Here is a 17,517-nt window from a genome sequence, read left to right on the forward strand (position 1 = left end):
CGTTCCCCCCCCCGCCCCCCCCCCCCCGCCCCCGGGCCTCCGAGCTGGGGAGTTCAAGCAGGACGCCTGTGGAAGGCCTGTCTCTAGCAGGGAGTACTCCTCCGGTGGGACCGACTCACAGGTGCAGGGCCCAGCCGGCCCGCGTTCCGGCCACGGCCACCAGAGGGCGCGCGGGGCCCGCCAGCGTGTTGTCCAGGAGTGACGGAGCATTCTGGGGGAGCGCCAGGCTGTAGGGGAGGGTCCCTGGGTGAGATGCAGCACGGGGACGATCTGATTAACTGAGGTCACCACGGGGGACATGTCCCTGTAAGAGGCGATGATAACTCAGGCTCAGATAGTGCACCCCCGGGGGGGGGGGCGGGGATCACGCAGGAAGCCTCACCCCGCCGCCCAGGAGCGCCAGCAGCAGCCCCCTGGGCCGGCGCCCCTCACGCACATGCTTGTCCTTCAGAATCAGCTGTCCGGGACTCTGCTGAGGAAGTTCAAGAACAGCAGTGGGTGGCAGAAGCTGTGGGTGGTGTTCACGAACTTCTGCCTGTTCTTCTACAAGTCTCCCCAGGTAAGCCCCGGTCCCAGGGCAGGGGGCCGCGAGGGGGGCAGCCTTCCCCCGGGAGGACGGCGAACCGCCTGGTGGAGGCCACCTCCCCGGGACCCTGGGTTCCAGGGGACGGTGGACGCTGTCCGCGTGCGTGAGGAGCACTGCGGCCTGAGTGAACACGGGAGGGCGAGGACTGAGGTGAAGGCTCAGGGCCAGAGCAGGCCGCACTGGCCGGGGCCACCTCTCCACAGCCCCCTTCTGTTGACTCTGCCCAGGACACGCACCCCCTGGCCAGCCTCCCTCTGCTCGGCTACTCGCTGACCATTCCCTCGGAGTCGGAGGACATCCACAAGGACTACGTGTTCAAGCTGCATTTCAAGTCCCACGTGTACTACTTCAGGGCTGAAAGCGAATATACATTTGAAAGGTAATGATGCCCGCCCCGCCCCGCCCACCCCCGGCATCTCCAGGAGAGCCCCCCTCCCATCTCCCGAGCGAGCCCAGTGCAGGGCTGCCCCCTGTGGGCCTGGGCGTTTACTCACTTCCAAACTGGCCTTGACCTTCGGGGCGGGGCACACAGGTGAGGAAGGTGGTCCCTGGCCTGACACCCGTATCCACCTCTATTCTTCTAGAAGGAAGGGAAACTCAAGAGTTCCCTGGTTGAATAACATCCGCCCTTAACCTGTCCAGTGTCGAGGCTGCACACGGTGCACTTTTAAGTCTCTGACCAGGGAGGGTTTTAGTGTCTGGAGTATTCAGTCAGAACGTGCCGGATGGTTCTAGGGCCAGACCACCGCCCAAGGAAGGGAACAAATCCTGGGGCTTCTCGGGGTTAGCAAATACTGTTAGTGAGGTTGCCTGCGCGCCAGAGGGAGGCCCAGGAGCTGGAATGTTCAAATAAGATAGAAAGACCCAGACTGTCACCTTTGACCAATTTCAGACATTTCCTAACATTTCGGGTAGAAATTCTGGGCCCCCAGGCCTGGGATCCTGTAACCAGTGTCACTGTTAAAGCACCAGCTGGGGGGGTGGCGGGGGGGAAGGTCTGCAGGCCACAGACCAGGCAGGGCCAGGGGTCACCAGCCCCTTTAGGGAGAAATGGCTGTCCTAGCCATGCTGAGGGGACCAGAGCGTGTGCCTTCGCCGCCCCCGATCCCGTGAGCCCACAGGGTAGGACCCATGCCCAGTCGTCAGGAAAGCTAGTTGAGGGGCAACAGGGTTCAAGCGCCGTGCCCCCCACAGCACTTCCTAGTAACTGCTTGAAAAGTGAGCCCAGGGGATAACTCCTCCCAGATCTGAGCCGGGCCGGGGAGCCCTGGACAGAGGTGGGACGGTGTCACTGGGGTAGCAAGGACAGTTGAGCCTTGTAGTGACAAGACCCTCAACAGGCCAGTGATGAATTTCTCAAAAGCTCTACTCCCCGTTTCTCACCCTCGGCACTGCTGACATTGGAGACCGTTTAATTCTTTGGAGGAGGGGGGAGGCCTGGCCATTAGAAGATGGGGAGCACCCCCCCACCCACCAAAGGTCACGTGCGCCCCCTCCTTGTGACAGCCCTCGTCCCTGGGGTTGAGAGCCACCCATGTACCGCAAATACTCAAATGTGGGAAACAGGCTGCGGGTCCCGGGCCCGCAGGGATTGGGAGGCCTCAGCCAGGCAGGACCCCTCCGTCCTGGGCGCTTCTGCGGCTCTACAACAGGAGCACCCAGGCCCGTGGTTCTCAAACTGGTCCTCAGGCACACCTCGAGGAACCCCTTAGCCTTGCTTTCGTGTTCTCGGGTACCAGGAGCTCCTTCGAGAACCCTTCTGCTAAACTAGCACGTTACAAATACCGCCGTGCTGTGTTTTGTAAGTAGTGAGGTGTGTCGAGTATCGTGAAGAAAAAAATCCTGCGCAGGCTTCTAGAACGTGGCCCTTGACCCTCCTCTCGTTCTCTGGCCTCAGGTGGATGGAGGTGATCCGCAGTGCGACAAGCTCCGCCTCCCGCGCCCACATCCCGAGTCACAAAGAGTCTCACGTCTACTGAGGGCAGGACACGAGTGTCGCGGGGCTCGGCCGTGGCTGCGTCCCTGGGAGACCCTGCGTGTGCCCTGTATTAATGAAGCCTAGTAAAATTAACACCCGTCTGGAACCCCAGAGCGTGGTCGTACAGCAGCTCTCCTCGGTCTCCACGACACCGCGTTTACCCTTGTCTCTCCGAGCAGAACGGTGCTCCCAGGGGGGAGGGGGGGGCTCCGCGTCTGTCGTCCTCCCGGTGGGCTGTCTCCAGCTCGTGCCGGTATTAAAGCCTTGTCACTAAGAGAGCGCCACATGACCGTTTTTCTTCCGCAGCTGCACCTTAAAAGCAGTACGACCATATCCGTTCAGCCGAAAGACAGGGCAAGTGTCTTAAAAAAAAAAACAACTTTTATTTTGATTTCTAGGCTGGTGCGTTTAAAAAAAAAAAAAAAGATTTTCCAATGTTTGTGATACACGTGGCAGAGTCTTAAGCAAATGAGATCATTTTCAGATTTCGGTTTTTCAATCTTTCTACTTTTATAATAATAGCAGGTTAGTAGGACGTACTTCTTTGATCACCATAAGCAGTCTGCAGCTCACTGCGTGCGTTCCCCTCGGGGCACCAGGCTCCGCCGAGACGCTGCTCCCGGCGCGAGCGGACCCGCGAGCGGACCAACCCGTCTCCGTGACTCCTCTTTACGAAGCGTGGCGGGCTGTCGTCCGTGCGGAGCAGCGATCGGCACGGGGCCCGCGCTGCCGCCGTCCTAGGAGCGGTGTGTGCGGTGGGAGAGCTCAGCTGTGCTGTTTGTGGTCTGTCTCCCAAGCATGAGGACCTGGGTGTCAGTGACCAGGGCCATTTGTGGTCTGTGACGCTCAGAGGGTCTCTGTGAGCTGCCCCCATGCTCGTACCCGTATCCCGCGACTGGGGTTGGGGACTGCACATTCGGTAGTAGTATATATCGTGCCCGTCTTCAAGAACATTCTTTTCTCCTGTTTGTACTCATCCCCCCTCCCCCCCAGGCATGGGGTCATCAACAGTGACCTTGCGCATCCGTGACAGTCGGACTACACAGGGAACAGGGCTCCAGGACCTGCTGGGCCCACTAGTCAAAATCCGTTTGCCTCTTCTCTGCGGAGATCGGGTGGCTGCTAGTCCCTAGTGTCCTTAAACCCCTTCTGACACAGTCCGGAGGGGGCGGCCCCCGGCACCTGCACCCCAGCCCCGCGGCCCGGCGCGGCGGAGCCGGACCTGGACCCACGGACGAGGAGCTCGAGATGTGTTCGTTATCATTTGCCTTACGACGTGTACCAGATGGTTTCAAGTACTAACAAAAGGGAATAAAAATACCTCACGCCACAATCCAGCATATTGAAGTTTTAAGGCAAAACATCACCCACCTTGTCTGGTCTTTATTTCCGTCTGACGCGGGCAGGTTGCAGGGACGGAACTGCCCAGGGGTGGACGTGGCTAGTCCCTGGGGGGGGGGGAGGGGACACGGGACGATGAGCAGACTCAGCCACGCGAGACACACACAACGTGGAACCGGGGAGGCAGAACCTTGCCAGGAGCCTGTCCGTGCTATAAAAGGACTAAAACCCAAGGGATGAAAGCAAAGACAGGGAGGGGGACTACCTTCCACGTCCAGCTATTTCCCAGAGGCTTGTCCCACACCCCAGCCGCAGGACCAACTCCCTGGGAGGGTGAGCGCAGGGGGCAGCTGATGGGACAAAGGCAGTCTCCGGAAAATTCTCCCCCAGAAACCACCAGTCACTGAATTCTACAAGGCTCAGGGATGAGGGGGTCTAGTCCGTCTCCCGAGTGAGTCCGAAGCATGTCCGTGCTCGTGCTGCTTCGCACCTCTGCGGTTCCCCCCGTGACTTCGAAGTGCAAACCACGTGGGCGACGGAGACCACGTCCAAGCTGCCGGGAACCGAGCGGGAGTTTCGGAGACACCCAGTGTCTCAGTCCGTTCGGGCGACTGTAACAAGTACCAGAAACGTATCTCTCAGTTCTGGAGGCAGGAAGGTGTGAGATCAAGACGCTGGCAGATCTGGTGTCTGGCGAGAGCCTTCCCGGGTCACAGTCCATTGTCTTGCTGTGTCCTCACAAGCCTGAAGGGAGGAGGGTCTCGGGGGGCAGGGGAGCCTCTTAGAAAGTTCCTAATCCCATCACTCCTGACCTCATCACCTCCCAGTACCATCCCACTGGGGGTTAGGATTTTAATGTATACATTTGGGGGTGGGGGGAACAGCCTACTCCTCCTACACACGAGACCGAATTACAGAAATGGTTTTCTGGGAACTTTATTGGCCCCTGCCTGACACAGCACCCGTATTTGATAGCAGAAATAGAAAAATGCTTATAAATGGACCGTATTTTGCCAAAAGAAAGGTACAAAATGCTACATGAAAAACTGCACTAGATGCTTCTTCACAAGACTAGCCCGACAACAACATTGTTGGGTTCAGAAGGTGTGTGCCACGTGGTCACATCACGATAATCACAAGGCCAGCTCTCAAATGCCGAGGCACCCAAACCCCACCGGCGGCCACTCGCTTGTGCAGCCGGCTAGGACGCAGGAGAGAATTTCTAGAAGGCCTAAAAACCCAGCCAGACACAGCCCACTGCCTCCGTGTCCACCGCCGCCTTCTCCGGTCTGAGCGGTGAAGCTCCGGGGGGCGGGGGGAGCGGGGCATCAGGAGGCTTCCAGGCGCCCGCGAACGCATCCCAGATGCCGGCCTTGCAGGTCTGGCTGAGCGGCGGCAGCTTCCGCCGGGAGCTCCGTGCGGACGGGGCTACACCACGGCCCGCCTCCCTGGCTCACGAAGCGGCCCCCAGCCCACGTGCCCTCGGAAACCAGACCCCGGCTTGCATGTCCACAGAAAGCGGCAGGCCAGACAAGACCCGGGAAGAGATCCACTTTCCAAAGCTACTCAAACCACTTCTTCCCCCGGGGAAGCTTAATCGACGGAAGATGCCCACGTAAGCTCAGAAAGAATGATCCGCTGCTTTCCCCGGGAGGTGGCGCTGTGCTGACCGTCCAGGGGCTGCAGACTCTGGGTAACCATCGCGCCAATATGCCTCATCAGACCCCAGTCCCCGCCAGTGTGCCTGTTCCTCGCACTGGAGACCGGCTTCAGCATGTCTTCTTGAGGTCACCGTCCACGTGCAAAGGTGCACAACTCTAAGAAAGCTGCTGTCTACACTGGCTGGCTGAAAATCGGACAAGCAGAGCCCTCTGGAGAATGCTGCGTCATTGCTTTATGGGATTCTCCCGCAACGAACAAAACTGACCTTGGGCTTGTGCCTCGCACAGAGAAACAAACCACTCCCTCATACTAAATACTTGGTAGAAACACCGAATGAAACATCCTCAAGTTTTATCATCCAAGTTAACATCCCTGCTGCCGAAGAACACACAACGTAAGAATCAGCAATTTGGTTCTATTTCCCCTAATCAAAACATATCCCTTATAGAAATTAATCAATCAGCTTCTAATAAAAAAAAAATCATGACTTAATTTTAGGCTTTTAAAAAAAACAAAACGACGCTCCATTAACAAATCTAAACAAGACACACACACTTGAATCTCTCTGGCTCTGGGCCTTTGTCCTCTCCCTGTAACCCAGGCCACTGGGGCGGCAGATATCGATCGAACCTTCCATCCCAAAGTTTACCCAGTAACTTCCTTGCTTCCAAAAATCCTTTGTCTTCCCCTCCAGGAACTGCTACACCAACAAGCGAGGACAATGATCCGGATCAACAAACAGAACATGACGCCCCACGTACTTAGTCAGGGACTGCCGCAGGAATTCTTCGCTCTGACCCCAGAGAAAGGATTCCTCCTGCCTCCCCCGGGGCCAGCAAGGCCCTGCCACAGGCCAGGACACACACAGACCCCAGCTGACAGAGAGCAGCCCCGGGCTTCTTTAACAAAGCCACCCTTAGTCAAGGTCCCTGGGAAGAGAGCACAACTTCACAAATCAGCAGTATCCAGCCACATTTTCCATTTTGAAAGTTGCACAGGGAGTTGACCCGGACACTCAGCATTTTGAACGTGGGCACTTCTTTCTGGAAGTGCTGAATGTCTCACCTTCTCTCTCTCTCTCTCTCTCTCTCACACACACACACAACATGTACACTGCCCCCTGAAGAGTCACGTTTCAAGGAAAAGTATGCAAAGTAAGTGTGTTATAAAATTTATTCGTGTAAGCATTCAGACATTTTTAGGTGGGCAAGATGACACGCGGGTTTCACTATGAGCGCGACAGAAGTCCTACTGGGAAGGACGGGAGGTGGGCGTGGGGCCAGCAGTGGTACGATTCCAAACAAACGTTAAGACGAGAGCACTTCATCGGGGAGAAACTTAAAATAATAATTTAAAGCTTCATGAGGCAAGATATGTTCCAATTCAAAACACTAAGAAATAGTACCATCAAATGAAAGGAAATCAACCTGTGCGTGTACCCAAAGGGCCGCCGGGCAAACAAGAGGGGGACGGGCATTTGCGGAGGTACAAAGAGGAGTGTTCCGTAAGAGGGGCATGAAGGAGTATTAACGGCAAACCCTGCAAATACAAAATAAAACCCAAATCACTGATCACAGAATTCAAAATTTACACGTAATAAAGGCAAGGCAATAGACTCAAGTTATGGCCTGTCAAATATTTACTCCACTGACATTATCTACAGAAGCACGTGGCCAATTTGTACACAGTGATTCCTTATGCACGCCAAAAGGGTTTCCGTAAAAATGACACTATATACAAATCTGTACACTGACCCACCAGAGCGATTCTCCGTCTCCCGCGGGGGGGGAGTCACCCACTTAAAGCAGGGTACCTGAGATTTCATTTCTTCAGTTGCCTTGTCATGATCCCAAATATACATTTCAGGGTTTGTTTTTGTTTTTAAAGACACTTTCCTTGATATGTGCACAACGGCTAAAATTAAAAAACAAGAACAAGAAAATAAAATGATCGCTTGCAGGAGCCGACCCTCCCCACCCCACTGAGCGTGTCCGTCGGGCAGAGGCCGGCGAGGGAGGGCCGCGCGACCCGGGGCCGGTGGGCACCCGCGGCCGGGGGGGCGGGGCGGGGGGGGCCCCTGGATGGCACACCGCGGCAGCGGGGTCAGCAAAGGCTCTCGTGGACGTTTTCGGAGGAGGAGGAGGATGAAGAAAAAAAAACAAAACCCCAAATGCCAAAGGAATTTCAGTGGGTTGAAGTTCCTCCACCACTTAGAGAGTATCTAGGGAAAGAAAAAAACAAGAGAAATGGAAGTGAATGCACGTCATTTCTGGAACAACCCCCATACAAAAAGTCAAACCAGCGCCGAAATCCTAGTTGACTAGACAATCCCCAGTCATAACACAGTTAGGTGGCGCAAATACCAATGGGTTAATTAGTATACAAAGAATTCATAAAAACTAAGAAAATCATGATTTTGACACCACTTCTCACAGACAAGTTAAACTCAGTGGAAGAACTAGTACGTTAACGAGCGAGAGCGTGTTCAGTCTCTCAGGAGAAAAAAAAGATGTGCCTGGAACAATAAATGGTACAGCTCCGCTTACAGTCCACTTGTAAAAACCACAAAATCAGCAACACCCGAGGACGCCGTGAGATCCCAGGGGCGCACACACGGCTGACTGGACTTTCAGCCCAGGAAACCCCCACTGGCCACAAAAATACGGCTGCTTGTGCAAGTGATCCCCTCCCGAGAGCTGTCTCAGAAATGTGGTCCAGAGAAGGAGCAATGTATGCTGCACGAAGAGGTCTCTCGGGGTTTTCCGTCATTGTAAAGATTAGGGAACAACTCTGATGTCCAGAGCAAAGAAAGGGTTGAATAAATTAAGCAAACCGAACGAGAAACACACTAAAAACTGTAATTATATGAGGGTGGGGGGCTGGCTGGCACAGCCGGCTTGATTTGGGCTCAGGTCAGGACCTCTGTGATCTACCTACAATGGCGGAAGCGACCCAGCACCGCCGGAAATCGTGACCGGGCCACACTGGGTGGGTCACGGGCTCGCTCTTCCGGTTCCGATCATCGTGCGGTACTGTCTTGCTTTGGAAGACAAAACAGGGCAGGGGGTCCCCGATGGCCAACATCCCCTCAGCCACCTCAAAACGGAGCCCAACTCACGGGAGAGGGCTGAGGACACGTTGAATGGGAGCAATCGCAAACCTTCCAAGCTACAGCAGCTCTTCTGAGGCGTTTCAAACACTGGGCGCTCTCCCAGAGAACAAATGATTACGTAAGAGCCTCTGGAAAAGCAGGCTGTAGCCATAGATCCTAAGATTCGTTTTCCAAGAAAGAGAAATGCCTAAGCCACGGGAGTTGTTGATGCCGCACAAAGGACCCCCCCCGTTCGTTCAAATTAAGATACACACGTCTTTGAAACGCTTTAGACACAAGTCGGCTCTTATTTTTTTCTGAAGTGACTGATCCACTGAAGTAATGCCTTTGGGAGCAAACTGGGCACAAAGCCGTGGCAGTGGCCACCGTGGTTTGGTGGCACCTGGGTGGGGCACACACAGGAAGAGCCTGGGAGCCTCACAGGAGTGGACGCACGGCACCAGCTAAGGCCTGCAGGGACCAGTGGAGGACCCCCCGGAGCAGGTCTACACAGCACAGAGCAAAGAGAAGACAGAATGGTCTGGAGACGAGAAGAATGTGGACTCGGCACGTCCTAGCGCATCACTGGAAAGTACGGCTTCCAACATGACGCGGGCAGTGGGGGGTGTATCTGCCAAGGTCCAGAGATGCGGCGGGTTCACACGGAGACGTGCTGAGCGTGAAACACACACCGGATCGCGAGGACGTGCGGCTGAAACGTACGGGAAATACCCCACTGACAGCGGTTTACGCTGCTGACATGAGCAAAGACCTGGGACGCAGTGGGCTCCGCAGCGTATTATGGAGACTAATTTCACTTGCTCCTTTTTTACTACTTTCTCAGGAGGAAACTAGAAAGCTCCAAACCGTGCGGTGTGGCCCACACTGGCTGCCGGACCAGCTGTGTCGGGCGCCACGGGGCGGGAGGAGAGGGGACACCTAACCCCCGGCCGCGCCCGTGCCCTCCATGCCCCGGAGCTGCGGGGCGATCGAGTCAGGGACGCGCGTCACTCGGAGCAGCTCGGCCAACTCGGGACAGGGTGGGCATCAGTCCTAAGGGGCGCTGTGCAAGCAGAAAACCAAGCGCACAGCGAGACCGTCATGGCACCACCAGTTCCTGGGGCGCTCTGCATATCACAACTGGACTGTGCGCTGCTTTGAGAAAGGAGGCCAACGGACCATTAAGTTACTCGTCGGTACTGGGGGGAAAGCCTCCGTGGTAACAAGGATCACGTCCCAGGATGAACAGGGACACTCAGCGGTGCTGCGTGAGGGACGTCGCCCCGACGGACACACACAAACTCTGGCACGGCTGTGTGGGGGTGAGCATCCCGGGGACTTGACTTCTGTTTTCCTTTATGCCTGTCATGCGTGAGTAGCGACAGCTGGGAGGGGGGTAAAGCCAACGAGTAGAGCGGGTCCGGTCCCTTCGCTTGCACCGAAGTGAAGGCAGCCAAGTCAATGGGCTCTACTGTGTGGCCGGCACTGAGGGCGGGAGGGCGAGCCGGGACGGCGTTTGCCCCTGAGCCGGGGGGGGGGGGGGGGGCCTCAGCGCCACAGCGAGGTTTTACCCCCATGTCCCACTTCATCAGGACGCTTCACAGGCCAGAGGGCAGCCCCTTCGATCATCACTTCCAAGGTGCAAAAACACCCAACACGCCCCTAGCTTCTCTCCATGTTGTCAAGCCAGCGTCTCTGGCAAGACCTGAAATGCTCCTCACTTTCATCAAGGCTCAGCAGGTCTTTGGAACAGACTGGACAATTCACCTGGAGGGTGAATTTCAAAGCAATGACACGGCTGGCTTCTTGGGGAGCGATGAAGGTTTGGGGGTGTGGAGCAGAGCTCGGGTCACAGCACACCTCCTCTCTGTAACACCCCCAAAGGACTGCCCTTCAGTCCTGGCAGTCAGAGTGACCTCCCCAGGGGGACTCCTAGAACAAGCCTGAGAGTGGGTGGGGGAGCTCCCCTCTTGGTGGAGTCAGGCGGCATCACCAGGAGCAGACAGGGGTCTTAAGGTCCCGGTATTCATCACATGACAAGAGCTCCAAGCGCACCAAGTCTGTGGTCCTCCCCCATGGTTTCCGGACTCCTAGCATTCCCTCGCGGTGATCTTTAGAACTCAGAACTGAAGTCTTCTCTGACTTGATTCTGCTTCAACCGTGTGCCCAGGAAGCAAACAGCCAGAGCCCAGGAGCAAAACGCCAAAGCGACCGAGCAAGGACTGGGAAAGGCAGGGGGCAAACAGGGCATTTACCTCTGCAGCCGCTGGATGAGCTGGGCCACCATGGTGTCCGAGATCCCCGGGCAGGCCTCTTCCGCCAGGTAGATGGCCCCTCGCAGCTCCTCTATGGAGCCCATGTTACCTCCGCACGCCTGGCTCTTCTCCTTCAGCTGCAAACACACAAACGTGCAGAACAGCATGACCCACACGGGCACAGGAATCGGGGGGCACCTCCTTTAAGGAGGGACGCGATGTGTGACCCCCCACTGCCGCCCCGGGCGCGTGAGTCCTGGTGGGGACACTGTGTGGAAAGGGCATTCGTTAGGCCTAAGTCACTACCTTCACCAGGAAAGAACAGCGGCGGCTGGCCTTCTGTGCACCTTTCCAAGATCTGGTGGTGACATCTGACCCTTCTTCTTCTGCTTCAACCTTCATCTACACCAGAAGCACCACTTCCCAACCGCTCGGCTCCGCTTTCCCACGGAGCTGCCCCGTGGGCCGCCTACAGCTCCGCCCCTGATGGCAGCCGGTCCTTATGATCCCGGCAAACGGCCTTCTGGGTCCAGAGGGCTGTCAAAATATTCCACTGCCCGCAACCGAGCGCCTCCCCTGCCCACCAGGAATCACAGCGGTGTCCCCGGCACGACCTCAGTAAGGCGGATGGCTCTGAGTCCCCCTCTGGGAGGGATGCGGGACAAAGACAGCTGTTCAGTCACCGGGCGTGACTGAGGCTCCCAGAGCAGGAGCCCCTCCTCGACGGCGCCTTTAGGAAATGGTTCACATTTGGCTCTGGCTTTTCCAGCTGTGAACACATCCCCGCCAGCATCGGCCCCATCCTGACCGTGCTGCCCCCTTCCCCCCGCAAGAGGGACACGGAGGACCAGGAGGGCGGCGCAGGCCGGCGACCACACCTTGCGCCCCTCCCTGTCACGGACTCTGCCACGGTGGACCAGCAAGGGGCCGCCCGCGCCCACCTAGGACTCCCGATCACCTAACCAACTACAGCAGTGTTCACAAGCCCTGAGTGCCTAACCTCTGCCTCCCCAGTTTCCTACAACGGCGGCCCTCCCCCGCCCGCCCTGCCCTGCGAGCCCCCCAGGCTCCCCTGCCCAAAGCGCTGCTGGAGGGGCTCTATCAGCCGAGAGGGAGGGAGCCACCCGCACGCACGCTCCGGTGTCAGGAACAGCCTCATGTGCAGACACGGGGACAAAGATCCTTTATTAGTGAGTTTTACCAGAATTACATAAAATGATGTACACCGGACACGTCAAACACGCGGCTATGGAGCACTACCGATAAAAACATGTAAGCAGAGCCGCCCGGGAGTTCAGAACAGTATCACGCTGAGAATTAATTCACTAATTCCAAGTAACGATTTCGGCACAGCTTCTTCATATGCCCAGTAAAAAACACACAGCTTCAGAAGAGTAAGAAATATCTATGTCATTTTCCCCTAATGGCCCGACTGATCCTCGTGGAGCGCCCGTGGCAGGATTACAGGAAAGCAAGGGAGCATCCCAAAAACCCGAAGGACCACTCTCCCAAACAACATAATAAAAAGCAGGACAGTGTCTTATGGACAGGAGAGGAAGAGAGCAGGTCCCCGGAAACAGCAGGGAGCCACACAGAGGACCCCCCACCCGCCATTCCGTTTCCATCACAAAGCCACGTGCTCCGCGGCTTCAACTCCACACCCAGGGCTCCAGCGTGGCCCCGGCTGCCAGCTGGGAAGGCAGGGCCCTCAGGCTAGCTCATGAGGGCCGAGGCGGGCGAGAGCGCCAGATGAAGCCGGCCTGGACAGCCCGGGGCGCTGCTGAAGGGCAGACCGAGGTTCCGGCCCCATGGAGCCAGGGGGCGGGGGCCTGTGTGGCACCTCCCACCTGGGACCACCGACCTCAGACAGGAGGATCCCCTGAGACAGCCCCTCCCCTGGAGAGCTCCGAGTCACCACACAAACAGAAGGGACTAGTGTGGCTCATTCTCAATTACCTTGAAGGCAGACTGGGGGCGGGCTCAAAAAAAAAAAAAGGGGGGATATCTCCAACTGCTCTTTAAATCACCTACAAACCGAAGAATAATCTTCATTCTCATACAATTTATTCTCGCCAACATCGCACAATACAGCAGGCCTAGTGGTACCTCCAGGAGGCAGGGCGGGCTCCCCCGAGGAGGAGCGGCGGACCAGCACGTGGGTGACACGGATGACAAGTGACTTAGGCTGCTCACCTGCGAACCAGGTGGCCCTCTGGTAAGGGGACTTCTCTGGGATTACGGTGAACTTTGGGGGCACAACGGGGCAAAGAAGGTCTCCAGAGAATCCGACTTCTCTTTTAAAATAAAGTTCTACTTTTTACACTGGCATAAATTTGTCTGAGACAAAGCAATCACGCTGCACCCAAACGGATTTTGTAGAAAGCAGTACAACGGAAGCTCAAAATCACCCTGATGACAGGCGGACTTGGGCGGGGCCCGTGCACTCAAGGAGGCGACACAAAGCCCTTTCCCAGGAGGGGCTGGGCAGCAAACGGTGCCTGGGGGAGCACGAGCGGCACCAGGAAGGCAGTGCCCGCTCCCAGCTGGCCTCGCGGGACCATGACGCCGGCTCTCCAACTACCCGAGCCGGCGTGTTCTAACCTCCCCAATTCGACTGCCACATGTCACAGAAAGAGGACCCTGCCGCCCACTATGTCCCTATCATGCCCCGCCCCCCCACAGTCAACTGGGTATCTTACCTCTGCAAACAGAGGAGAAATAATTGTAGATAAACACTGAGAGAAAGGCCTCTTTGGGATGTCTTTCATCTTAAGGAAGAAAAAAAAAGGAAATCAGAAGTTAAGTATTTAATATTCACATTGCAACAATTCAGGCAACTTCAGACATGCACCATGCTAGCTAACGTAAAGTCTGAAATGCTCTCTATTTGCTGTGATATCTTTTCTTTTTTTTAAGATTTTATTTTTCTAAGTACTCTCTACACCCAGCATGGGACTTGAACTCACAACCCCGAGATCAAGAGTCGATGCCCCACTGACTGAGCCGGCCAGGTGCCCGCCCATTTGCTGTGATCACTAAATGGGACTGTCTCACGGTCCTTCACTAGCCTGCAACGTTTCCTTTGCAGTGATGTGCCAAACTCATGCAGCTGGGCGAACCAGTGTCTGGACTCCAGGCGCCAAGGCCCAAGAGGTCCCGGGAGTGGCCCTTGTGTGGGTGCAGGGGATGCCGAATTGCACCCCTGTGCAGTCTGTGTAGCAGGACTTGACTACCGAAACTCTGGAAATGGAATCAGCTCGAAGCTGGCCGTTGCAAGAGACTATGATAGGACAGGGGCCTACTTTCTACTTTTGCAATCTCTGTAATGACTCCCATCTGCCTATCAAAGCAAGACTTACAGGATCACCAGGGGACAGCCACTGGTCCACGCTGCCTGAGAGAAACTATACCACGGTGCTTTAAAGCGACTCTTTTTCATAAACTTAAATAGGCATAAAACCAATTAATCAAAATAAAGTTCCATGTAAGTACCAAAGGTACTACATTTGCTTTTAAGATCCTTAAACAAAAACTTAATCCCAAAATTCTGGTATCTTTTATGAGTAACCCCAATATATAAGACAGACAGAGTTCTGTCCAGAGAGACTGAATGTCACTTCATGGGTGAGGTCTCCCCCGCTCCACGTGCAAGCATCAGGAAAGGCCAATGCCACGGGCGGGGGGGGGGCAGGCTCTGCAGAGCAGGAAGCAGCCCTGCGGTACAGACCCGAGGCCAGATTCGCGGATCCAACTCTGGATCATCAGACGCCCGATCGTCTCATCTGTCCCGGACAGCGAAATCCCACAACAGGCTGCCCAAGGGAGCCCCGCCCCCTAACAGCAGGCTCCGCACACAAGTGACTGGGGACCAACGGATGACAAGAACGAGCCTGCGTTACCTTATTTCTTTCTAAGTCTGAAGGCTGAAGAGCTCCATTCTCAAGACTCTTTGGATCTTTCTCTCGGATAGTGAAGATCCAGTCCCCAGAGTCGCTGCCTCCAGAGGCCTGGCTGTCCGTATCCGTTTCCCTTTGGAGAGAAATCAGGCGAACTCCGTGAGCGAGCGCACAAGCCCTGTGCCTGAGGAGACCCGCACTCCGCAGGCCTGCCCGGCCACCCCTGCACCCCACCCCTACCTCCCACCCCGTTGCCCACCCATCACCCCCTCCAGTCCCTCTCGGGTGTTCAGAGGGACCCTGCCCCCGGCACCATCACTGTGAGGCTCCCTAACGTCCCCCGGCGCCAGCATCCAGCGGCCCCACCCCACCGTCCAGGACCCACGACCGTCCTCCACTCCACTGATGGCCTTGCTCTCAGATGTCACCTCTCCTCCCCTTAGGCTCCTTCCCCTCAACACTCCGACATGCGTCCCTTTTGCTCCCACAACACGATGGCCCCTCCAGCTACAGCCATCGCCCAGTCTCGTTTCTCGGTGTGTCCACCACACTCACTGCCTCCGCCTACCTTCCCCTCACCCCGAAGCCAACCCTGGCCCTGCAACTGCTACGACCAAGGCCGCCGACCCCCTGCACGCCACCGGACGGGGTTCCTGCGCAGTCCTTCACCCGCTTAAGCCCTGAGCTCGATGTTCTTGCTCCTCCCCCCTCCAGTCCCTGCACCCAGATCGGCCCTGACTTGGGCCGTCCACAGGTCCATTCCCGACGCTGGCATTTCCTGGCATCGGTCCTTCGCACTCTGCAGAGATGCTCTGGGTGACCGTGTTCATTCTCATGGCTCCAATGACCGTTTACAGCACGACAACCCGAAATCCCCAACAGCTGCCCACGTGCCTCGCCTGAACTGCAAACCTCGGTGCCACTCTACACTGGACACACCGTCCCGGATGTCTTGTCCGCAACTCAAACATGTCCCACCCCCAACTCAGCCTCCCGAGCCCCAGCCTCCTCCCCGCCCTGACCAGCTGCCTCTCCAGGCTGCCTGTGCATCTTTCGTCCCCACTGCTACCACCCTCATCTCTCCATGTCATGATCTCACTCTTGGTTCCTGGGGACCCCGGAACACTTAGGTCTCAGCCCCAGAAATTCTGATTCAACCAGCCTGGCGTGTAGACCTAGGCTGGTGGTTGACTTGGACTTCTAGCTGAGTGTGAAGGAGAACAGAAGAGGTGCTACACAGATCGGAACACTTCTATTCGTGACACCATCCTCCACGTCAGAGCAGGTGGCCCCGCTTTCCCCACCCCCACACGCCAAAGCGGCTCCGAGACCTCATCCATCTCTTTGGCTGACTGGATTCCAAAATGCTTAACTTGATACCAGTTTTTAGCAAGTAACTTCTGTTACTGTTCTGTTACAACCCCAGCATCAACCCCAGCACAACACAGAATCGCAAAAACGTGCATTTGTGGAGTTAAAAAAAAATACATTTAAAGCTGTTACATCTGACCGATATTTTAAGGGCAAGAGAAAGAAAAGGAAAAGGAGACCAGGTCTAGTTCTTTATGGACCGTTCCACCACAAAGATTTTTCTTGGAGACTCCACTAGCAACAAAAAGAGGCTAAAAAGGCCCCCAAATTGTCCCATACTGACATAAAAATCACCATCAACCTGGATTATCTAAAAACAAATTAACAAAGAAATCCAGAAGTAACAACAAAAAACCACACCCCAAATAAGAGAGAACAAACGCGAATGTGACCCATGCACAGGGCTCCCAGGCCGCCCGCCCGCCCGCGGGGGCCCGGCCCAGGTCACACCTGTCCTGCACGCCCAGGTGGAGCGGACTTACGTGTCTGAGTCTTCAGAGCCGGAGTCTTCGTGGCTCTGCTCGGCCTTCCATCTCTTGTACCTGTCGATGAGCTCAGTCAAGTAGGATGTTTTCTTTGCATTGCGTATTATAAACTTGTGCTTCAGTAACTCCTTAGCGGTGGGTCTCTGAAAAACAAACCGCCAAACAAAACAAAGTAAGAGATGAAGTTCCCTGCGTTCCACCTGCTTCTACCCCCAAAGGAAACACTTTGGCCTCAAAAAGTCAAACACCCACGCTAAGATGTAAAGATCGAGTTCTGCTTCAAAGTCTGTTTCCCTAACAAAAGCCATGATTCAAACAGTAGTCATCCAGCACCCATGGGTGGGAACCCAAGTACCGTGTGGACGTGGCATTTGGTATCTAATGCAGTCCGTAACACATTACAGGTAACCACCCAACAAAAGCAAAAAACCTTTCCCCGGAAAGAGGCATTGACACAGAAAATGTGTCAGAGAATTTCAGAGATCATTCAAGACAGCTAAACTATACCTCCTGGTTTTTAAAAAAATTTTATTACAAATGCTAACAAGAGAGAAAACATGTCCTGTGTTACTCTGTTAACTTTCTACATTACTACTTGGCTCCACCCCCCAAAATAGATCGATGTTAATTGGGATACATCTAGAGGGAACTAGAAAGAAGCCAAGAAATACCCTTTTCTTTGATGCTGAAAGAGTACCCGAGTGCTCTTACTCATCAGCTTCCCCCACTTGGAAATGCGGGCTTCCCCAGTGTCTTTCCCTGGGATTGCGGTGAGGACCTCACCCAGGTCCTGGGCTCCACGTGGCCACAGCCGCACAGCATACTCTGACGTTGGCAACTGCCTTCCCCTCG

General features: G+C 55.6%; 2 protein-coding genes across 5 annotated transcripts in view; one reads left to right on the plus strand and one right to left on the minus strand.

Moving 5' to 3' along the window:
- FARP1 (FERM, ARH/RhoGEF and pleckstrin domain protein 1) overlaps positions 1–2,838 on the plus strand; it is a 75,507-nt gene extending 72,669 nt beyond the window's left edge. The window contains exons 23-26 of the mRNA XM_081815512.1: positions 45–121; positions 311–559; positions 814–965; positions 2,484–2,838. Coding sequence (XP_081671638.1) covers positions 45–121; positions 311–559; positions 814–965; positions 2,484–2,565 — 560 coding nt within the window. The 3' untranslated portion in view covers positions 2,566–2,838. The remainder of the gene's footprint in view (positions 1–44; positions 122–310; positions 560–813; positions 966–2,483) is intronic.
- Positions 2,839–6,722: 3,884 nt separating this feature from the next.
- Positions 6,723–17,517, minus strand: part of STK24 (serine/threonine kinase 24) — a 111,258-nt gene continuing 100,463 nt past the window's right edge. For all 4 annotated transcript variants that reach the window (XM_081815128.1, XM_081815129.1, XM_081815126.1 and 1 more), the window contains 5 exons: positions 16,663–16,808; positions 14,813–14,942; positions 13,613–13,681; positions 10,914–11,050; positions 6,723–7,788 (listed from right to left, as the gene is read on the minus strand). In XM_081815128.1, the coding sequence (XP_081671254.1) occupies positions 7,752–7,788; positions 10,914–11,050; positions 13,613–13,681; positions 14,813–14,942; positions 16,663–16,808 (519 nt within the window). In that variant the 3' untranslated portion in view covers positions 6,723–7,751. The remainder of the gene's footprint in view (positions 7,789–10,913; positions 11,051–13,612; positions 13,682–14,812; positions 14,943–16,662; positions 16,809–17,517) is intronic.

This window comes from Leptonychotes weddellii, chromosome 3 (genome assembly GCF_054177405.1).
Source record: "Leptonychotes weddellii isolate Sample4059 chromosome 3, ASM5417740v2, whole genome shotgun sequence".
In the NCBI taxonomy this organism is placed as follows: domain Eukaryota; kingdom Metazoa; phylum Chordata; class Mammalia; order Carnivora; family Phocidae; genus Leptonychotes; species Leptonychotes weddellii.